The 24841-nt window shown below is 35.3% G+C and overlaps 3 protein-coding genes across 3 annotated transcripts in view; all 3 read right to left on the reverse strand.

Annotated features, from left to right (window-relative positions):
* CngB (Cyclic nucleotide-gated ion channel subunit B) overlaps nt 1-4029 on the reverse strand; it is a 37319-nt gene extending 33290 nt beyond the window's left edge. Inside the window, exon 1 of the mRNA XM_089631094.1 lies at nt 3734-4029. Coding sequence (XP_089487220.1) covers nt 3734-3760 — 27 coding nt within the window. The 5' untranslated portion in view covers nt 3761-4029. The remainder of the gene's footprint in view (nt 1-3733) is intronic.
* A 1741-nt stretch (nt 4030-5770) lies between these two features.
* Nucleotides 5771-15765, reverse strand: LOC149424691 (venom serine carboxypeptidase-like). The gene is made up of 7 exons (XM_089631466.1): nt 15549-15765; nt 12760-12869; nt 11169-11339; nt 10132-10299; nt 8037-8302; nt 6922-7050; nt 5771-5993 (listed from the first exon to the last, which is right to left on the reverse strand). Exons 1-7 carry the CDS (start codon nt 15763-15765, stop codon nt 5849-5851), a joined length of 1206 nt encoding a protein of 401 aa, XP_089487592.1. The 3' UTR covers nt 5771-5848.
* Nucleotides 15766-22404: 6639 nt separating this feature from the next.
* Nucleotides 22405-24199, reverse strand: LOC149424692 (uncharacterized). Its single transcript, XM_089631095.1, has 3 exons — nt 24182-24199; nt 23415-23694; nt 22405-22913 (listed from the first exon to the last, which is right to left on the reverse strand). The coding sequence occupies exons 1-3, from the start codon at nt 24197-24199 to the stop codon at nt 22405-22407; spliced, it is 807 nt and encodes a 268-aa protein (XP_089487221.1).
* Between the last annotated feature and the right edge of the window lie 642 nt (nt 24200-24841).

The following is a 24841-nucleotide window of genomic DNA, read 5'->3' on the forward strand; positions in this document are numbered from 1 at the left end:
TATTCGTAATTCTTTTTTTTTAAATATTTCTACGTTTTTAACTGTGACATGTTATCATTGTTTATGGTATATTTATACCGTTGATATTAAATAAACTTATAAAATTAGTACCACCTATGTACTTAAATCTTGTTAAATTAATTAAAATATATTTTTTAAATGTTACCTACACTATGATTTCCTTTAATTATTAACATCCACCATTTTCCACCACAAGTCATTTTAATTCCGTGTGCCGCGGATCAAATCCCATTCACCAGTATGCCGTAAAGTGAAAATGTTTGGCAACCACTGACTAGAGGCTTTCATTCCAATTTATATTTTATCCTAGCCGCCCGGACATTTTATACGCCCTAGCTTATTCATATCTTGTAAAAGGAGAGAGCTGTATTTCTCCCGCAGTTTTGCAATTATTCCTTGACGTAATAATATTCCAGAATTCATAGCTAGGTAAAATTTTAAGGGCTTTGCGTTGTTCGGGGGGATGTAAAATAAATTACAAAACAAAGCCAACCACGAGTTGGGGCGCCATGGAATGGGATGTTGGTTAAAATGTTATTGAATTATGTTATTATTCATTTACAGCCTTACTAAAACCGTGGTGTAAATATTAGGTGGGGCGTAAAGTCAGAACAGTGAAAAACTTCACTTAGTACCACGGCATTTGTTTCGTTAAAACGGTCTTAAACCAGGCTCAAGGCCGGCTTTACCACACCAACTTTGAACGGGCGTGTCAGAATCAAATCAGTAAGGCGGTTAATGTTTGCATGAAAATTACGTATCTATTATAGCAAAAAAAATCTGACTCTAAAAATTGAACAAAAAAGAAACTGTTTGGCAATTTATATTTTGTTTAATTCTTTAATTGCATATTTTTCAGGTTGTAAAGATTTTGAAGAAATTGTTTTTTCGTTATATTATTGATGCACGATAGAAGTATACAAATGTATATGGGGTAAACTAGACTATGATTGCCCGCGACTAATAATTGCCCACTCTTACTTTGACTCTCCTTCTCTCAATAACGTATGAAAATATTTCACAGAAATCTTAACAAATGTCTCTATTCGTTTAATTTGAATCGACAAAGTGCCATATCGAAATATACAGCCACGTTGTTGAAAAGTGATATCAGATTTAGTGAAACGCGTCGAAATTTAATCAATTTTACAGTTTTTTTATTTTTTTATATTTGTATTTGTTTATTATTTGTGTTTTTTACAATAAATATACGATGTTTACAAGTCATACTGTTTTAATTTATATTACACTTCCATTAAGAGCATTTTCTTATGGATGGAAGAGGAGTGTACATTTGCGAAAAAATAATATAACTAGGTTACAAAGTTTAAAAAATTACAAAATTAAAATCTATACAAATTATTGTATTTGTTAGGAAGAAAAAAATATATAATGGAGGATAAATAGAGTATAGTGGGATAATTTGTGAGATTTTCAAGTGAAACTAGGGGAATCAGTTTTTTTGTTAACGATTTCCATAAAATATATTTTTTATATAGTTCAATATTTTTTTTTATCATTAATGCTTCTAATTTCTTCTGGCAATTTATTAAAGAAATGTTTTCCTTGGTGGGTATAGTGGTGCTGGGCAAAAGAAGTGTGTAGTTTACGGCATGTAAATATATATTTAAGTCTGGTTCGATTTTCAGCTATTAATGAGTATTTATCTTTTTCTTTAATAATTTGAAATTTTCATAAATAAGTGTTTATATGTAGGAACTTTGAATTCTCCGAATACGCGTTCATTTTTCTATGTTATATTTATTTTTACCTATTATTATTGATAGTAAAACAAAGAAAATTGGTGTGTTCTATCTTCAGTTTGCTTCACTAATGATTTTTATGGAATTACTAAAGTGTGCAATCACTGTCATTATTGTAGGAATCACCATGAACAAGTGGATAATCACTGCTATTTTTGTAGGAATCACTCTGAAAAAGTAGGCAATCACTGTCACTATTGTAGGAATCACTCTGAACAAGTGGGCAATCACTGTCATTATTGTAGGAATCACTTTGAACGAGTGGGCAATCACTGTGCGTTTTGCTATATTTTTTGTTCATTGAAAAAAATATATTAAGTTATAAATAAATTAAACAATACATATGCAAATATTTATTTTTTGTAATATGGCGGGTAGAACAAAACCTACACCCGTTCAAAGTCAAAATTTTCTTTCGTGCGACCATTTCATATTTTACCACAAATTTAAAAGAATTCTAATTATACGTCATCACATAGGTAAAAAATACATAACTGCCATCCCAGGCAACGTAACCCTGACCCCAGGCCGTTGTAAAAATTGAGTGCAATAGAGTACCAGCTGTTTCTCTTATCACGTATATAATAATACGTTTTATTACGCTGACTGTTTTTTGGAGTGGTACCTATTTGTTTGCTGACCACGTATTTATGAGCAAGCGCCTTTGTTTGTCATATACAATAATACTATGATAAAGTAATTGATTAATTCTATTATTAATTTGAAACATTATTGAAATCAGTGAAAACGATTGACTAAAATAATGTTTAATTAAAAAATCAGTTGTTGTTTCTGAACCAGCAAGAACTATTGAACCGTAAGCTGTAGTATTATGAAATTGATTGATTGATTTTCTTTATTTTTGGGGTACTATGCCGTGTCGTGCTTCCTCCTTCTTTAGTAAATTTTTAGGATAGCGTTACAGTGTCCATCATCAGGGCAGATGTCAACATCTCAAATAATCAATCACAATCACCCCCCCCCCCCTCACCTTCCCCGATCAACAAATTTGTAACTGAGAAATTCATTTATAATATTATCGCTGTTTGGTTTTGAAATGAGAATATGCATAGTTCCTACCGGGGTGTCATTTATCCAGTTCCTACCTACCCCTAACCATCTTACTGGAAAAGTTTTTGAAATTAAGAACACAGTGCAAATTCGAGGGTATTTGTTTGAAAAAACAAAAGAAGGATTGAACTACTGGAACATACAAGAAGCAAGTTGTTGGTGATTTTTTGAAGAAAGTAGACTATATGGAAAATGCTTAGTACCGTTTAAGTACATCTTCGTTTTGTTGTGGCGATAATTACCTAGGTAATAGATAATTATCGCGGTGGAACTCAATTTATTGTGAATGTGTTGTGTGATCCTTTGCAGCCATACAGTGGTAAGTGAATAGTCTTTTGTACCTAATTCTATACCTTTTTCAATCCTTCATAAACTATCATAGAATTCCAATAAACATCATTAATTTTGCCTCATTGTAAAAGTATTTACAGTCCACATTCATATTCATGGGAAGCTGTAATTCGTAAGCAGGTTCGGATGCAACAGTCACATTAATACAAAAGTAATGGTATACATTAGCATCAAAAAATTTATACTGTGTTTAAATTTTCATAATTTGTGTGGTAAAAGATTTACTGTTAATTTTCCGAATAAATGAAAAATCCGCTTCCAAAATGAGAAAGAAAATGAAATAAAAATTTATTTTTCTTCATATTTTTACCATAAGATACTATCCCAGATGGCAAGATTAAAAATGAAAAAAATTGAAAAGTTTATTTTTTTATCGGTTAAAAGCTTTATAACAAGTCAAAAATGTTTCAAACATAAGGTTTAATATGCCGGAACTAGATCGGGTACCCCTATTTAATTAAATGCTTATCAAGATGGAGGTTCGTTTTAATTAAAGCATGCACATATTATCAAATTGATACACTTACTTTTCTCAACAAGTTGATTCTCTCCATAACTGCGCAGTATTCCTCCCGTCACCAACAAAACACAAATGGAAGCGAATTAAAGAGGCATTAAACGCCCGGCGAAAGCTCAAACCGGAAAGCCCTCCCTCCGTTGTTATCAGCGACGTAAAAATAATAATACTGACTTGACGTAAACAGAAATGAATGTATTTTAGGCTGTCAAAAGCGCAAACGTCAAACTCGCCGATTTGGTGGTTATAAACGCGATATTTCCACGATTTGGCGGTGATTTGGTAGTATTTTACGGGGGTTTTAGTCTGAATTGCTAACTTTGTGTAAGCGTGACATATTAGTGCGAGCGATTCGCCGCGACTTGCATTTTGTTGAACCTGTTGTTGTGGAATTGATTATCCGGAGCCGCGCATGCGCGCCCCAGCCGCTTTCCACATTTCCACGGTTCTGTTCGAGAAATGCATTTTCCGGGCTCGAGTGCATTTGGGCCTGCGCGTTCATTATACTGTTGAAATTTTCTTGTCAGATAATCGATGACAATATAAAGGTTTTTTTCATAATCGATTTAGGAGGGTAGTTTTATGTTCAAGTGGAATAACTTAATGAGTAAAACCTCAACTTTAAGAAAATATTTACGACTCTCAAACGAAAAATGCGAAAAGAGTCAGCCCTGAGAGGAATTATTTTTTCGCAGAGATTCCTAGGAATGTTGGGGTTTTGAAGCCAGTCGAAGGTTTCTTTCTTTTTATGCTGGAGAAAAGTTGAAAATAAAACAAATAAAGCGCATAAAACACATGCTTTTTTCATTATCATAACCATATAATAAATAATAACACAAGAAATGCCTTGTGAAATATTTTCCCAGTCGAGGCTTAAATTTCCCACGAAACCTGTGTTTGATTTATTTATCATAGTGATTTATTTTTGGGATATCATGCCTTGTAGAGCTACATCCTTCTTTAGCCAATGCTTCGGGCAGTGTTAAATAATATAATTTATTAATAAGTAATTACAAATATGTGAGATTACATACCTGGCCTTTTTTTTTATAGTGAATACCTCACAAGAGTCCCAACTGCTCCCGTCTGGAGCCAGTGAGACTATGGCATCCCCAATTGGGGGATGTTGGGAGGCTGAAGGTAAGTGGGGAAGGGAAAGAGGAAGGTGGGGAAGTACCTGGCTATTCAGATCTAGTCACTAAACCCGGCTAAAGCTATTTGGAGCAACGTTTCAATTCTGAATGGTGGTCTTACACCAGGGCGATACTGGTAGTATCTTCCACTCTGGAACGTGCCGCAAATATACTATATATTATTTTAATTAATTAATTGTGAAATAACACAAATTAATCAAATAAAATTTATTTGCGCACGCCGGGTTCGAACCCGCGACCTTCGGAATGGCAGTCCAATGCGTTACCACTGGACTATGCCGGCCGTCATATGGCCTGATGATGGACACTGTCATACTGTCCGAAACGTTGGCTAAAGAAAGGAGTGGCGCAACACGGCCTAATAATACCCCAAAATAAATCACCATAATACATTTGGGCGAGAAAATCTCAAATTATATACAAATGTGTTTACGAAGTCTAAATTAAATGGCGATATACGATGGCGAGTGTAAGTGAGACAGAGCGCTGCTATTGGGCTAAATGGAACGTTTGTTTCCATTCAAATTTTGTAAATAATGCACTTCTAGTTTTCTTCTTTTTTCTATGATCATGCATAGATCTACAATTAGAGGCGCCCGATATCTCGTCGAAACTTGTTCCATTATTAGAACGCGATAAGCGGTGCATGAAGACTGGAATCGGTAGTTTTAGTTAGAGCGTTGGGAGAGTTGGAGGTCAGTTGGAGGTCAAAAAGCATAAAATATAATACATCAATGCGATCACGACAGTTTTTTAGTAAAAGTAAATAAAAAATTATCACATGTGATTAATAAATATATTTCACAAATAACAATAATTAATAGTAAAATAAATAATCTCCCATCACTTTATTCGCGTCAGTTCAGAAAGTGTATAGAGATAGTGATAGTCAGAAGGTGGGATTGAAGCACGACGGGAAGGATTGAGATCCTTGCGCCGTGATGAGGATGCCAGGTCAGTCGTGAGTGGCCTCAGTCGTGCGGTTCCTCCCTGAGTGGCTCGTTGCTGATGAAGGCCTCGAGCAGCTGGAGGGAGCGCACGGGCTGGTCGGTGGGCACCATGTGGCCCGCGTTCCTCACCATCACCTCCTGCAGATTACCGGCCTTTTTGACGTACCTGACAAATGTTATTTAATACTCATTTATAATGATTCAGAAAGGACCAACTTATTATGTTTACACAGCCTATAAGAGCCTGTAAGACATCAGGCATTAAAAAAAAACTGACACAAAATTTTATTAGAATTTAACGATGCTGCAAATTAATGTTCAAGTGTCGAGTTTCTTTATTGAAATTTATGGTGTTTCTGTTTTTGTTGTTTGTTGTGTTTATTTTTTTGCTGTGAGTTATGCCAAAAAAGGCAAAATACCTACATATGTAGATATATTTTCACTATCTGATGCCGATGATTAATATAAAAAGTATTTTATTCTTAACAAGTGTTCACAATGTTTATTTTACAATTTCAATTAATGTTTAAGGTTTATTGGTATCGTGATTGAGAATCTTAATATGCAATGGAAGTATAGTTTAAAAAGATATTACTTTTATTTTTTTATTTTTTAAAAAGACAAACATTCCCGGGTACGGATAACCTGACAATATTTGAAAATCTCCTACTACCACCACACTAAGCGGAAAATGTTGCTTGTGTTGTGATGGAGGACTTAGCCAGCCGAGGAATTGAACACACTACGCCTGAGTGGGACCCAAACGATTATGATTAGACCCTGCTTCCAAAATGCGTTGGTCTGATCATAGCAACCCTTTGGTGAAAGTGGTTAAATTTTGTCCATTTTTATTGTGTATATGTTAAGTTCTAAAATTCTATGACTGATTCTTTTACTATATGAATATACCGTGGTTATAATTAATCAATTACTTTTATTAAAATTACCAAGACTAATACGTGTACAAAGTTGTGTAGTCCGGTCAACGCAACCTTCCCCTACTTGAAGAGTTGGTATTATTCTGTCAATAAACACGCGCAGACGGGCTAGCCAGGTAGCTACTGATGTCAGCATAATTTCACATTTTTAATTACCCAGCAAGAGTCTTCTGAAGGTACCAGGGTTTCCTTTGAGCGTCCTGGTACTCCGAGGAGCCGCTCCACCGCAGGTTGCGGAAAGTCCTCGCAGAAAGAGGATATGCGCAAATAATATCCATCTGCCCACTGAAATAAAAAAAAGATCAATGTATTCATGGTGTTATTGTAATTTAGACCTTTCCTCCACAGGGATACACAATTATCCGCAACTCGACAATGTAAGTATCTTGGCGCCATCACAAATCTGCGCGGAGGTTCATATAAAGGCACACTTGTAAACTCACAAGTTCGCAATTCCGAAGCGAATCTGTCAATTTGAAGAATATAAAAATTCCGAAGGCTACGCGCCGGCTTTATGATAAATTCACTTCTCACCATCGACACATAAACCGCTGGAGGAACCCTTGCCAAAAATCAGTGTAGGTACCCTACTCATTGAAAATTATTTCAGTGATTATATTTAAAACCATCTTTAGCACTGCTGTTTTGTTTCCACATATAGCGCATATCAGCGCATATTTAATGCTCGATAACGGCAAACCCTCAGTCTTCCGCGTAGATAGCCGCCCCTTTGAATCACGAAAAGATAAAATAAAATGTCCGCTCAGTTATCACCGTATCACGTAACCTGTGTCGAGTCGACTGTGAAATTTCGGAAGGGAGTAAACCTTGCATTTTTAGAATATTAATGACAAAATAGGTTCCATGACAACATAGGATGAGTCGAAATAACTTCGGCCGGCTGGGTCACGGAAGAGCATAAATAAAGTGAGTTCAGTTGAGTTCAATTCATAAATAAGGCAAAGTTATGTCGACTCACGTCTTCGAGACGTCACTCGTGTCAGACATTTTATAACAATGCATGCTAGGAACTATATAGTCAACAAAGATGACAAAATATAAAAATGAGAGCAACTGTTTGGTTGTGAGTCAGGCTATGAAAGCGTTCTAATTTTAACGTGGGAGAACACAAACTAGTGATTTCAGTAGCCACGTGTATGGACTGTGGTCGAGAAATTGTTTCCGACGTGAGTATACAACATGAGTATCGGATATTTGCCTATCCCTGCGGAATAAGGACCTGTTCCTTGCCACGAAAATATCAAACTCACCTGTAAGACATGATCCTGTAATGCTCCAGTAATTCCTCCACCCACGGCTTGGCGCTTGTCATGAAGTCCCCGATGAGTTTGGAGTAGACGGTTCTCAGGTCCCCGAAGTTATTGTTGCCCACGTGCAGTGCCTTCTTCACCTCCGGCCGCTGGATGAATTTGGTGAAGGGCCCGTACAGACTGGAGCCGCTATCCTCGTACGCGTAGTTGTACACGGAGATGGCCTCGGCCTCCTGGATGAAGGTGCCCAGCGTGGCGCCAAAGAACTGCAAACATTTAATAGTTATTATTGATTTCATGATATATTGATTGTCATAATTATGTTAAATTACGCAATGCCTCATACCTTAAGGAAAAATAAATTTAAAAAACACTTAATTGATTGTTAAACTTTACAAGGTGAGTAAAATAAATAATAGCTTTGTCCAATGAAAAAAACAATACATTTCTGAAGGTTAGTGAAATATGCAATAAAACAGAACAAATAATATAATGAACATTTTATTTTCATTGAAGAATATGTATTGTTTATGACACCAATAACAAACCAGCATGACCAAATTCACCCTCAGATTCACTCACTGGCCAGATTAAGAGAAGATTTGACAAAAATACAACCACTCTCTTACAAAAGATGCTGCCATGTTGGATTTACTACTTGAATTATTTTAGCTCGTGGTTAGATTGCGCCACTAGGTCCACTTTACAGACAGTTAAGCCTTAGACACGTTACGCTATATTATGCGCTCATAATTTTGGCGTGGCATATACGTATATTTTTTGGGGTGACACACTACTAATCTAACTCAGGGGTCAAATCAATAGGGGAACTGCCGCGGAATATCATTTTTTTTATATAGGATCTGTCACTTTCACAGATGACAGCCGCCTAATTCCTTGTGACAGGTCTGTATGGGATTGTATTTATTTATTAATTGAGATATACACGATTTATTGTACATAACTGCATTGCTTCTTTAACAACATTTTATATTTATTTAAATATAAATTGAAGACGTCCACTGACTTGGTAAAATTGTTTCGCTCCATTAGTATTCTGGGCAAAGAGGAATACATATGGTAGTTAGTCCCAGAATTTCTGCACTGAAATAAATCCTGACCTCTAAGATTACGTTGTGGAATCCGGAAGCTTATCAATTCTAGCAATACCGGACTATCAACTAAATCATTTAGAATTTTATATTGAAATTTCAAGTTAGTGAAAATTCTTCTATCTGACAATTTGAGCATATTCATATAATTTAACAGAGTGTTGTACTCGTAGTTCAACATAATTGCTGGAATTCCCATTTTTAAATTTGTTTTGTATTCTTTCAACAGCTTGTACATGTATATTATAATGTGGGTTCCAGACAGGAGAATTGTACTCAAGTTGACTTCTTACATAGGTAAAATATAACAATTTAATAAACTTTATTTATACCTACTGTTAAAATTTCTGGTTAGCCTAGTTATAAATCCCAAGATTTCTGTTATGTGGTTAAAAAATGAAAGATTTGACTGAAAAGTGATGCACAAGTCTTTGATTTGTGTTAATGTCTCAAGAGCATTGTTATCAATGTTGTAATCAAAAATCCAGTGAACAATATGGAGTTATAGCGTAATCTATCACCCCATTTTATGTTGTATTATGTATTCCGTTTACTAGACGGATTTTATTGATTACGTGTCAGTTATTGGAATTCTGCCAGATTTTTGGTTCTTCTACATACTACATTAAATATTTATCACCCTACATAATATAACAATCTTCCAAACATGCCTTCCATTGATATGCTTGGTGTATCTCCATCGAAGCCAGAGTCAAGTTAACCTCTCAAAATAAATGGAAGATTCTTCGATGAACTAGCTTCATTGTTCCCTTCGGCACCGGTGCATAGTCAGGAAACACGCAAAGCGCGCGCTGAATTTTTGTACACGATTGACATTAATTTGTCACATTAGAACGGGTCGTTTAACGACTCATTCTTCAGTTGCTTCATCTCGGCTGTGGAATGACTTGCCGACCTCTGTGTTTCAAGAGCCATGTCCGCTCCTACCTCTCCTCAAAAAGAAAATGTATGTGTGAACCAACCCTGAAAGCAAGCTCCCAGTCGTTAGCCGCGAGCGCTGCATCGCAGCTCACCTCGAACACCTTCATCCTGGAGGCCACTTTGCTGTCCACCAGACCTGCCTGGTACACGAAGCTGCTGTAGTCCATCATGGAGGCGGGGTCGATAAAGCCGTTGCCGATGGCCAGACCCTAAAAGAAAAACATTACAATTAGGAATTTCAGGCAATTTTTATTTATTTTTTATTATTAATGTTCACCTTCTAACTTGAATATCAGTATTTTTTTTACAAAATTCATTCAAATTTTTTACAGTTAACATAATTTTCAAAAGTTGGCATTTTCCAAAGACCGCCAAAACGATCGAATTCTGACGGGGTACGCATGACGTCATTCGTACTTCGGTTTTATCGGTTAACAGTGAAGTCAATCCCTGTCGGGTCGGTGTGTAAACCAAAAAACCCAAATTAATACATCGCGAGAATTAAAAAAAACATAACACGAATTCTTTTGAAATAATTTGTAAGCCACTGTGGAGATTCGTGTGCAAGGATGCGCAGCGCAACTTGGCACAAAATTGCGTGCGTGCGGTAATTGCGTTAAGTAAGGTAGCGGTTTAACTGCTGTCAGAACCCGCCGACCAATCAAAGGGCATTTGAGTGTCATACGGCTTTAATCGTTTTTAAATGACGATTAACAAATCAATTAATAAATTAATTAATAAATTAATAAACTAATAAGTTCCTAAAATAATAAACTTATATATTCAGAATCAGCATTTGATGTCCTATATGAATATATGTGTTTGAGCCATAATATTTTTCAGTCAAATACCTTAATATCATCCAGTTGTTTGATATTATGAACAATTTTTGGGGATTTAAGTGGTATATATACTATATATGTAGGTGGTAAATGGTGTTATGATGATAAATTAATTATAAAAGTCTAAAGCCGCTGAAGAAGCGAAGGAAAGGGACGCCAGGAGGCGCCTTGTCAAGGTGAATTTAGGAAAACGGGTAGAAAACTAATGAACGAATAATAAATAACAGTTTTGATACCTGCAAGTTGATCTTGAGTGGTGCAGTGGGGTTGTTCTTGTGTATCTGGTAAGCCAGCGAAGGTATATGCTTCCCGGCATAAGACTCTCCGGAGATGAAGAAGGGCACCTGCTGTAGCTCGGGGAATAGGGTCAGGAATTGCGTCATGAAGGAGTACATCTGCATGCCAATCTGGAACATCAAATTAGTTTAGTTAACCCCAATTCAAAATCGGCCTAAAAAATACCAAACCAAAAATAATGATATTATGCTTCAAAATGTTTAAAGATTACAACCGATGATACAACCGTCCCCTCGGGCCTAGACAAAAATAAATCATGTGATCAAATATTTCTGTTTGATATTCAATTTCAAATAGATTCGTTGTTTTTTTAACGCAGTCCAAAATTAAATACTGTTTTTGAAAGCAGATGAAACTATTTCACATTTTAATATTATAAACACACACGAAAACAAAAAAAAATTAACTTAAAGAACTTAATGTACTTATTTTTAAAACTTTTAGCTAAAGTTTTAAAAATCTCATAATTACTGATTGTTTTTTCTTGTTATCTTTATTTGCCATTTTATAGAAAATTAAAACAAATTTAGTTAACTTAAATTTACAAAAGTATTATGCGGTTTTCTTTCGTTTTTCGTAAAAAAATAGCAAACCTTGACCGGTTTGGCGGTTTTCTGCTTAGTAAAAGTATTTCAAATTCACAAAAGAGTTGCATTAAGCTTTTAAATTAAAGGAATTCTCTCTTTCTAAATCCAGTTTCCATTTCATCTTTATATGTCTAACCTTGATAGATATAACAATTTTTATGAGGATGTCCTTTGGTGACATATTCAGCACTAGGTGATCGGACAGAATCTTTGGTATATATTTTGATCCCTTCTGATAAAGAACAACTAAAATGGAAAAAAAAACTTCACGTGAATTTGCCCTTGGAATGTCAACCTCCAGCGAACTAGTACCGCTTGAGTATGCCAGGGGTAAAATGCAAATCGCCCGTCTTACTCCGGCTGACACTATTTTCTTAATAACTTACTTGTTTTTGCAAAATGATATGTTTTGTAAATAGTAGCTTCTTAACAGATATATTTTATATTAAGTTATTAAAAAAATATGTATTTATCTTATGTATTTTCCCCAGGATAGCTACTCATGTTCAGAGATTTATAATGTTTTCCAGCTAAATAAGCGTTATTTATATTAAAAATAAGTCATATGAGGCTTTTGTTTAAATAAATACAGTACTGGCTTTGAAAATCGAAAATACTTTCGATTCTTACTATTAAAATTCAAAGATAAAAGTAATATACCTATGTGCAAGTAACAAAACAAGAGTCTAATTGTATTATAGTTTATTTATTTGCCAGGCGAATAGAAAATATTTTAGTATGCCATTATGTTAAAAAATACAATAAAACCGGGGCAAATGCATGTTTATCCTGCTTAAGACACCACTGATTTGGAAACATGTCGGCCTTTTTGTTTAAACAGTGGTGTTTGCAAAGTATTTTACTTTCATATAATTTGAAAAGTGTTTTTAAAACAAGGGAAATTTCTCTGTTCTAGGGGAAAAGATTGCGATATAGAACTTACTTGAGTTTGATTCGTGGCATAGCCTTCGGGATCTGTGAAACTGTACCCAGTTCCAACAGGATTGTCGATGAAGAGGAGATTATATTTCTTATGCCATGAATGTGGATTCACTGAAAATTTAAATTAATCAAAGTGAAACTCAACAAAAAATTAAATAAATATTTGTAGAATTGTAGACGTAAAAAACTATTGTTTTGAACCAACATTACGATATTCATGTACAAGCTATTGAAAGAATTACAAATATTTGTTTTTCGTTTTCTAAGTTTTAAAATGGGTATTCCAGCAATTTTGTTGAACTCCGACTCTTCTTAATTTGTCGCGCAGAAGGATTTTCACGGACAATTTCCTTTTTGGTATTTCTGCATAAATTTCTAAATGAAGCATTTGATAGTCCAGAATAGCTTCCATTGATAAGCTTTTTGATTCCACTATTCGGGATTTATTTCATTGCACAAATTCTGGGAATGACTACCATGTGTATTTCTCATTGCCCAGAATACTTATGGAAGAATTATACCCGAAAAAGGCGTTAATTAATAAACAAATAGGTAAGTATTGAAAAACCCGCGAAGCCATGAAATAGTACTAATTTTTCATTCGTCACAGAGTTTGCACATGAATTTATCCCAAGGTGGCAAATGTAGCACTATTTTTAGCATAGGTATAGCCATTGCGGGACTTTGGCATGGAACGTGTGGATATATTGAACACACGCGAGTGCAATATTCCGGTTTTATTAGTTTTGTCATCTCAAAGGTAAGCACTTGGCTACTTGCACAGGCGACTTATTTCAAGAAGCTGCTGATGGATGTGTGTGCAACCAGTTTACTTTAAAATTCCGTAAGTATACAAAAAAAATAAAGTTTAATATTTATTTATAATCCAACAAAAAGTTTACCGTTGAAAATTATTGTTTTTATACTTCTTGTGATAAATCCATGTTTATAAGGTTCAGTCAGTATCCATTGTAAAAACCATGACCTCTTCACACAAAGTAAAATGCGTATACCATTAACATACGGAGGTCTTACTCAACTTAACTACCAATTAAAATGAATTCTTATCTAATAAGGATTGGGATTACATTGGAAACAAACTGTTGATGTTTTTCGTGTACACAATTTTGGTGAAAAGTAAAACAAACTAATATTAACTACCTTGGGACCTTAGGAGTGCATAATAATAATATTTGGCTTATTTATATAGCGCCGTTTTCGTGAAAAATCACCTCAAGGGCGCTGTGTCATTCGTTTAAGTACTCATTCGTTTTGTTGTGTCGATAATTACCTTAAGGTATCGCGGTAGAATTCACTATATTGTGATTGTGTTGTGCGCTCCTTTGCAGAGATATAGTAAGTGATTGGTCATCCTATGTTCCCTCCATCCTCCATCCATACATTATTCATGCCTACACATACTGTCACCAAAATTCCAGCAAATATCATTTCTTTTCGTCTCGTTTAAATTATTTACAGTCCACATTCATGTTCATCTGACGCAGTAATCCGTAAGCAGTTTCGGATTCAACTTTTTGATTTAAATTAAGGTCTTACTCAAAGTAATGTTGTGTACATTTTAGTGGGGTTAAGTTTCTTGAACACTCCCGCAATCGAAAATTTTCCTAGGGAGATCACGAATCTGCTAACAATCGAAAAAAATTTGCCAAAGAAAACCGCCAATGCGTTGATTATATTAAATCCTTTTGTTAATGCGATTTTCAATAAATTTTAATACGTACGCCCCGGTACCTAGTATCTACCTATTCCCTTGGGATGTTATAATGAATCAAACGCGTAACGAATTAGTATCAGTCGCTAATTAGGTACTATGGAATTAATTACATTGTAAGCCAAAGGTATTACAAAGGCAGTACCTACCCACCGCAGTAGAACACACGATCACGTAACTCATATACTAGTAGTTCTGTAAACAGTAGACCGAGGTCCAAAAAAGCATGTTTTAATTTTCTCTTATTTAACGAACTAACTAACTAGCCATCACGCCGTTTCCCTGTAGGCAAAGAGGACGGACTGCCAAACAACTCGGTCTTGGCACACACTTCTTGCCTCATTCACATTCATTCATCATACATCGTCTCATACATACTATTTTATTATTCTGACTCTTGACGTGGCCCGACTCGAGTATGTGATTTACCTGATCGTGCCATGTCTTCCTCGGGCGACCCCGACTTCTGCTACCATTCGCATTTGCATCATATATCCTCCTTACACTCCTTTCTTCGCTCATTCGCTCTACATGCCCAAACCATCTAAGCGTCCCTTTCGTAATCTTAATCATTACGCTTACATCAGCCTTGCACTCTTTGCGGATCTCCACATTCCTGCACGATCATACATGGTGTTACCGCACATACGCCTCAGGGATCATTCAATCTACTTTCATCCTTTCTCTGCCAGTTCCATGCCTCACTTCCATACATCAGGGTAGGTACCAGAACTTATAAGATTTTTAAATGGGCACTTAAATTCCTACCTACTTAAATAAAGCCGAATATTTTGTGACGTTTTAAGATTTTAATTATGTAATTATACAATTTGTCTAATGAAAAAAACTCAATAAAATTTTTTCGGACTTTCTTCTGGCACCATAATATTGAAAAAAAATGCGAATATGAAAGTTCAAATAAACAGAATGATTTCATGTTTGAAAAAGAATCTTTACTGAACGATTAAAACGGTCAACATCAGAATAGATTATAGGTACAGATGAAATGCAAAACGGTCGAAGTTAAAATAGAACCAATTAATTGAATTGTTGCATACCAATCAAGTGTTCTCCATCTGGATCGACGCTGAAGGGGCCCAGCTCTTCAAAGAGGCCAAAGAGGGAAGAAGCTCCTGGTCCTCCCTGCAGCCACAGCACCAGAGGAGTCTCACTCTCCTCAAGACCCTCCACGGGGAAGTACCAGAACCAGGTGTTGGAGTTATAGGTTTCATCCACAGTGATGTAGCCGGCGTGGCTGCGGATGCCGTCGATCATGTGTTCCGTGTCCACTGACGAGTCGTTCCTCGCATTGGAGGTTCTCCCGTCCTTGATGTAAGTGGAGAGAAAAAGAGGTTGTCCGGGATCGGAGCGCTGCGGGGGAGGTGGGGAAACGGTAAATCTCTCGTTGACTTTGTCTTGCCAAGCATTCAATAGACTTTCGGGGATTTCTTGGGCTTTGCTATGGATGCTGAAAACAAAGTTTTATTAAGTCTATTTAATTCTATTTTTTTTTTAAATAAGTACTCATTTTTGCCAAAAATTATGTTTTTAGTCATTACAAAATGACTGTACTAAATTACTTCAATCAATCAATATCCGTGTTCCCAAAATTTCTTGCCGAAATTTATTACCATTTTACTTTAACATAAGGACATTCGCTCATCAAAATTCCGATACTTATTTTTCTTTAGTCTCTGTTCACATTTTTATCAATGTATTTCCTTTTTGTTTACTTTTTTTTCTTTTCTTAAACTGTTTTAATTTCTAAGTATTTAAAAGCTTTGTAGTAAATATGAATGTAATAAATAAATAAAAATGTAAATAAAATGAAGGGTTGTGGGTTACACATCCAACACAACGAATAAAACCCTTATTATCAACTTAGATAATATAAAAGGACTCACCAAAGACTTAAAAGAATCACAGTAGACACACGGACATACGATTTGAATGACATTTTAGTTTTAGTATTATTTCCCACAATAGTCTTTACATTCAACACGTTGATCTAATGTGAACTTTCGCGATGGACTAAAGTATGAAGTGTATTCGCACAGAGGAAGACCTCTCCCTGTTCCTCAGACATCAGGTTATTGTATCGAATTCAATCGAAACTACAGCTATGTTAGGTCAAGTTTGTTAAAGAAGCAGCAGGCAGTATGTACCTATTCTGCTGTGGTAGCTTAAAACACAGTGAGTTCCTTGAGAGTCTCGAGGAAGACACTTTGTTTTTAGTTACCACGGTAGTATTTCCTGATAGTGTATCAAAATACTGTTATTTACCCACAAGCGGTATTATCTAGCGGTGTTGCGAGTGATGAGAGGCGTAGCGACAAGTTTGCGGACCCTCGGGCAAGTCTATTAAAAGCAGCCCACTCAAAACAAACACGATTGGTAGATCCGGGTTCGGCCCTGTTGCAGTCCGATCCCAGCGCCGACTTGCCAAGGCGCCAAGGAGCCAAGGCGCCAAGGAGCCAAGTTTCTGAAAATAACTAATCTAACTCAGCGTCCTTGAGGTTTTTACTAACGCCAGGCACCGTTTGGCTCAGGGTTGGCCCTGGCTAGGTTTCTCGAAGCATTTTCCATTGTAATACCTTTAGAACAAGGATAGAATTCTTACCCGACGTCTTTACTTTAAGACTGCAATCCGCCGGTTAAGATAGGAGAATCTATATGTAATAATAAAGACATTACAATAGTTAGGACATTCTTCCGTGTATTATTTATTTATTCAAATGCCATAAAATGGCTTTTACAATACAGTGATAATCGAATTACAAGCGTACAGTGGTAAACAGAATAATAATACCAATAAATTAAAGAACACTTAATGTGTACACAAAAACACTATTGCAAGTGATGCAGTTATTAAGTGCAGTAAGATAATGCATAATTCAAAAGAAATATATACCAGTGTAACAATAGTTGAACTAATTTATTCTAGGTTTGTATAAGACCTGTCATAAGTCGAAGTATGAAGTGTCTATGATAATAGTCAGTAGTGAGTTTTTTGTTATCCACAAAATTAATTGTACTTGGAATAGCTGAGTAGGCATCGCAACTTGGCATTAACAATTGGGCTGTCAGCGATTAAATGATACTTACGGATAAGAAATAATAATTTCTAATAAAATAATACATATGTAATAAAATAAACATGTATTTTTATATGGATAGGATAGATATGGTGTGACCCATATCCCATTTCTGAAATCAAAGACTGTTTTAATGAGAGGAAATAAAACTCATACTTAATCATATTTAGAAGTATTTTAGTAGGCACGAACTGAAGGTGGATAGTCCGATACAATTTTTCATACAAATTTTGACGGTGGTAGAAAAGATAAAATTCCATTATTAGTATTTTACTAAATATAAAAACTAACTAACAAGTGGCGAATACCCAGTTTTGTTATAAAAATGTTTTGTTATAAGAAAGTAACACAAACTATTATTATTTTATTCAGCTAGATTCCGTCGTAATTTTGTAGATATAATTTGTCTGCCGTCGCCCCTCTAGATTTCCTAAACGCCCCTTAATTTTCTTTGAGCCTTCTACCGCCCCCCTGAAAGACTCCAAAGCCAACAAGGGGGCGTTATCGCCCACTTTGAGAAAGACTGGTTTATAGCATTAATAATGATTATAGACAATATTTGTCATTTAGAACATGTAGATAATACACACATCGTGGGATCGCCATATCTTTTTATCGTCATGATATCTGTTGTTATAAACAATACGGTAACACACGAACCGCCCGTTTCTGCAGAGTAAAAGTAATGCGTTTCTGGTACTTTGTGGCTCCAGATCGGAGATTACAGCCAAATTTGACAATGTGGTGCACTAGCGATGTTTACAGCCCTGTATACAGTGTACTTTACAGTACGACCTGCAATTTGTACACTTGTATTTATAGTTTGATGGAGCGGTATCTGGCAATATTTCAACCTTAGGTACTTATCAAAATAATAAAATCTATAATTATTTTTACTTTGAATATGCTGGCGCCAGAGCCGACCCTGAGCTAAACGGCAACTGGCGCTAATAAAAACCTCAATGGCGCTGTGTTAGGTTTATTAGGGCCTTGGCAAGTCGACGCCAGGAGCGAACTGCTCCAATTGCTCCTGCATAGGGCCGGCCCTGCCTGGCGCGAGCCCCTTTGAGTTCCGATGCCCCGCGGTTGCTCCATCACTAGTGGTAGGTAGCTACCTACCAATAAAATTTTATATTTATTCCTGTAGCATCGTAAAAAGCCATAGATTAATGCCACCATGATCGGTAACAACTAAAATTCTTCATCATTTGGCTTCATTTCAATTTTTTTCTGTATTTAGTTGGGTGCGCTGCTGTTGGGCACGTGTCCGGGGGTTATTTTTCTAATCGCTCAAACATATTCACATGAGCTCTTGTATCATTCGAACCAGTGATTCTCCTTTTTTGTAATTTACCCACTTCCATAATTCATCTCCAGCCCAAACTCCAGGAGATAGGGTGAGCAGTGTGAGAACTTAATTTAATAACCTGGTCAGGGTAACGTAAAATTGAATTTTCCGGGAATTGAACACGCAGCCCCGGACTCCACATCGGATTCTAACCCCTGTTCTATATCTATAGTGCATCCACCACAACTACCCACCACACAAATCATTAGATATTGATTGAACAAAAACTCACGCAGAAAACTAACCGAAGTAAAAAGAATCGACGGCGACGTCGAGATTTGTAACGCTTTTGCTACAAATATACGAGTAGGTACATATTATATGTACAAGCACAATTATTGTTTCAGTTAGCGTTTTTTAAAGTACCACAATGTTCTTAATCCACATTGGTTTACTTTTAAACTAAAAGAGTTTTAAATAATAAATTATTGACCAACGTTGGATTTTGAAAATGACAGTCTATAGCAGTCTGGAGCAACATTCAGCACACATCCACCTATCTATGCAAAAACCGATAAAGAAAATCGTTGAATTACAAGCTCCCAGTAGATTTCATTAAAAACCTGATTTGCGAAAATCGCACCGCGCTAAAAGACTCGTATTCTGAATCAGGCTTTACATTGTACCTACTCATTTGACTGGAAAACTCACTAGACTGCTCAATTATTTGACTATTACACTGACCCCTTACTAATAAACGTGTTTTTAATGTTATTCAAATGATAAACAAACATTTTGAATGGTTAGCGCTCCGCAACGCTTTTCCGCCTTTGTTGATTGGTGTGCATATTTCTTTGACAACCACTGATTTACGCCATGCACTGAAGGTATCTTGCATATAGGAACTGAATGATTGAAGGTACACAGTACCTATGTAGGAACACAAGCAATTACCTAAAGAATTCGCCACTTCTTTGAGAACGTGACTTGAATCAACATTATTCGTTTAACCTGCATTTTTATGCAGGAAGATAGTACGTGCTTATCTACATATTATTATAATCTAACGTTTGTGTTAGATAAAACCTAGCTGATGAGAAAGAAAAAGCCCGTTGGAAATATCGATAAATATACAAAAGTAGGGACGCGCGCCACGCCATTTTGTTTTAAAAACATTTTGTATCAGTTAGATAATAATGAGAAGTAAGTATTACAGTTTCCGGAAATGGAAAATAATGCAGCTAGCTATTTCGTTAAATAACGGCTAATTTGACGTATTTTCTTTACGCTATATTGACAGTTTTTTAGGTTGGTTTTAAAAAATATATTTATTTTCATTTGCTAAGAACCCAACAACCTATTTTTGGATCATAGGTTCATATTTTGGTCTAAATAAGATAAGAAATACTAACTTTGACCTTAAAATGGCCGCCAAGCGAACAATCGATACTAATTTTAACGAAATAACTATTAAAATGCATTATTTTCCATTTACAGTAACTGAAGTAATTATTTCTCTTCTAACTAGTACAAAGTGTTTTTAAGCGTCTCTCTATTTTCGGTATATTTACCGAAATATCAATGGAGTCTGGATAATTGTTTCAAAGTTACGCGAGGACCAATAACTAGGTAAGTAGGTACCTACCTATACAAAATAAACAAAAAATAAAAGCATGACGTTTACAATATGGTCCGGAAAAGCTATATTATTTTTAGTTGTTCTTTACAGGATTACGTCATAAATATGAAAGGCCATTTTTGTTGTTGTAAAAACATATTTGTATTTATTTTAACGATTTAGTAAGTATTTCAATTAAACCAATTATCATAAATCCGGAGATTTAAGATAACAAAATTAGTTGGAATAAAAAGAAAACAGAAAAAAACTTTTTAAACAGAAACAAAAAATAATATTTACTATCCGAATATCTCTTTTGTTATGTTTTCCAAAAATCAATCAATGCTTGTGTTATATTACAAAATCAGAGTCACGAATAAATTTATTGATGTTAGTATTGTTAAAATAGATCTATTTGAATTTTACTTTTGTTTTCTCGGAAATGAATGAGTGCAAATCTTGGAAGCGAAAATTTGACATCCGATCCAATCTATGAAATTATTAATAAATATACGAAATAAATGTCGGTCTTACCCGATCAGTATTTGGCAAGGTCGGTAGGGCAGTTGACTCCAGTCCGTGGGAAGTAAGGCCCGCCGTACACTGGCTGACACTATTTTCGTAGTAACTTACTTGTTTTTTTGCAAAATTATGTTTTTTTTTAATTGTAACTTCTTAAGAGGAAGCTACAAGCCAAAAATATGTATAATTTTGGTATACCTTACATTGTAGGTAATAGGCATTAAAATCGCTTGACAAACAGAATCTAGAAATGTTCAATTTCAAGCACAAAACTGGTTTTTATTTATTTTGTAAATAATTTAATAAGAAAGCAAAAAAATTAATCAAGTGAAACTGTCACAGATAATCTTAGCTATTGTCTTTACGCGTTCATACATTTCTATTGATAAAATATATTTTTTAATAGTTTACATTTATATTTTTTATTGAGTAATTTACTTTTTTATTTGTATTCTACTCAAGCGAAACGATAGGAAAACCTTCAATATATATAAAGCATGTTTTTTGGTATTCATAATGTACACAAATTCGTTATAAAGATTAATTAAAATAGTGATTTAGCATTAAGCTTCGCCTTAAGCAGTTAATATGTTTATATATTTATAAAAAAATGTATGTAGATTCCCTTGGAAGTTACCTACTTAAATTCAGAGAAATGTATTTTTGTTCTCTCTAAGGTTATAAAAAAAATTATGTGCATGAAAATATTCTCAAGACCGGTCGGTAGCTGAGTTGGCATCGCATTTGGGTCCACCCATGCGTAGTGTGTTCAATTCCTCGACTGGCTAAGTCCTCCATTACAATACAAGCAACATTTTCCATTTGGGTGGTAGTAGGAGATTTTCAAATATTGTCAGGTTATTCGTAACCCGGTATGTTTGTCATTCTTTTTAAAAAATAAAAAAAGATATAATATATTTTTATTTTCAGTTTAATAAGCATTCTTTACATCAAGAAAGAAAATCAAAGGCTTTCCTGTAAATAAATACAGTACCATGACTTTTAAAATGAAAAATATGAAATTTGATGAATTTTCTCAGATAAAATAAACATGTTTACAAGTGACAAAATGACAAGCTAGAATAATGAATACATTATTTCCTTGCCAAGCGAATAATAAAATAATTTATGCTTGAAGCATTTTTTAAGGCTAAAAACAAAATAAAATCAAGGCAAGTGGGGTTGGGCTACTAGGAAATCTACGGTAGACATATTGGCACACTAAGGGTTAAAGGTTTACCTGCGATTTTTTTTTTGTTAAGTGAAAGATAGGCGTATCAAAAAAATGTAGAACAAAAATTAATAACACATTCATCCATGCAGAACAACATTATAGAAAAAACTGTGAATCCATTTATCCACTTATATCTTCAAATAATATGTATCAAAATTTATGGAGATAATCCGATATTCCAGAAATCAGGTAATACAGAGTTGATAAATCTTTGTAAAGGATTGACATAATCGGGGATAGGTTTGCAAATTTCAGAATCTTCATCAAAAGAATTTCCGCTCGGGCACTTTATAGGTATCTTAGTAAATCCGGGGCCACTCTTCGTGCAACGGTAGTACTTGGTGTTGTCATACTCGTGAGGGATATTGCCCGCCATCACGCAGACGGCAATACAAGCAAACTTATTGTAATCAAAGAAATGAGACGCTTTCTCACATTCCTCGTAAGAGCCGGGAATCATCTTTCCATTATCACACAACGCGTACATTTCTCGGTAGACAGTGTGGTAGGAGAAAGGTTTGTCCGCAGAGCAGTCGATGAACCCGCAGGCTCCGCCTTTAATGCATTTATTTTGGTACATTTCGAAGACAGAGCCACTGGGGCACGAGTAGGACCGTATGACTCCGTGGCCAGAGCAGTAGTTGTAAAGCGTGCAGTCGGTAGGATCTGAAATACATAAGAATCTCTTACCCCATGTTTTTTTCTACCAGACATAATATAAAAGCCCATTATTATTTTCATCATTCACAAACACAATTTTCAATTTTCAAGTCATCACCTCAAGGGCGCTTTCATGTGTTTGGAATAGAAATCAATATCTATCTGTATAAATAATGAAGAGTGTCTGTAGTGGTCTGACTTTTAATACGAATTTAAGGAAGGTGACTGTCTAAACGAGATTTTTTAAAAACCACCCCTGTCCCCATTTCCCACCCCTTGAATTTTGATAGTTCTTGATGAAGTTTTGCACACTTGACATCCAAAATTAAAAGAAAATTACTGTGTTCATCAGCGTAATGCCCGGACAATGCCATGGACTTCAGCTAGTTCATATATAAATTAAGATCTAAAGGCCAATAGTGTGACTGTAATAATATTACGGTTAACCAAACTTACGAGGAAAATATCCTTTAGCGGATGGACAAAGAAAAGAATCCTTCCCGATACATCCTTGAACTGGCCCAGTGACGCAGCTTCCAGTAACGGGGTCACAATTGGGCAGATTATTAGGACACAGTGTAGTCCCCAGTACTTCAGCCCCACTGCAGAACAGGAGCGTGCGGCAGTCCAATGAGCATTGCTTCTTTCCCTTCAGGGGATCACACACAGCTGAATATTGCTGTTCTGAATCTGGTTGTTGGATATTGAGATCCAAGGGGTCATTATCAGTGGTTGAATTCAATGATTGTTGAAAACTTAAAGCTGTGTTTAACTTGGTACTGATTATCTGGAATGTGGGGTTAAATATACATAGGTATGTACTTTTTGATTGACTAACCATTTTCCTATCACATTGTTTTCCTATGTTTATAAAACATAATATCATATAATAACATCCAGATATGCATTAGATGGAAACTTAGTTGGGAGACAGTGGAATCTCATAAAGGATGTCTGTGTTTTTTAGATATCTGATATTTTCACTGTCATTATTATCTGATATTCTAATCAAGAGTTTCTTAAAGTGGTCTATATGGACCCACAGGCGTTGATTTCGACTTGGTGTGGTCCATGTGGTTAAAGTTAATTTAAATGTACTTCAGACAGTAATTCAAAACTAGGTTTGAAGATGTTTTTACAATGGAAATACTACACTGGATTATCAATCAAAACAGTGACATTGAAGAATCGACAATCGTATGGAAGAACTAGTCGGAATAAGCACTAGCGAAGAACTTAAAGGGAAGTTCAGAAAAGGGTATCAGCAATTTTACCTTCAGAAAGAAATACATATTGCTTATTCTGTATAATGGACTATTGCAAGAATTTTTTTCGCAGCTTTCCATCATCTTACCTTATTGAAAGGGGTTTTAGTGCGATAACCAATATTTTTATAAAAAAATAATTAAAAACTAATTTGACATGAATAGGTTTAGTAAAATTCAGTATTTGGCAGGCAGGGAGGCAAAAAAAAATTGGGAACCTCTGTGCTAATCAATGTTATCCAATTTTCATTTTATTTTTGTTACAATAATCATTTTAGGAACAAATTTGAAGTAAATTCATACTTACTAGAATAATAACAATTAACGATAAATGACCAGGTTTGAAAGTCTGCTCCATTTTATAAGTAAATCAACACTGATTGTGGAGCTGCTGTAGTATTGTCCAGTTTTGTTATGTTATTATGATTTCAAAGCGTGTGATAATAAAATCAGTGAATCGAATTCTATTTATATCATAAAGTTTTTGATAGTATTATAACTTTAAAATGTGGCGAATTACCCCGATTTGGTTAATTGGAAACAATCGACTTAACCTTTCCGTAATGGTGTTAAATTGTATTTCTGAACTTAACCTTTACGGCTCTGGCCCTTTCACTGCAATCTATCCTGTCACCTGTCACACGGGACGTTTTCACACATTACACTTAG

Source organism: Hesperophylax consimilis, chromosome 4 (genome assembly GCF_061612785.1).
Source record: "Hesperophylax consimilis isolate HC1 chromosome 4, BYU_Hcon_1.0, whole genome shotgun sequence".
NCBI classification, from domain to species: Eukaryota; Metazoa; Arthropoda; class Insecta; order Trichoptera; family Limnephilidae; genus Hesperophylax; species Hesperophylax consimilis.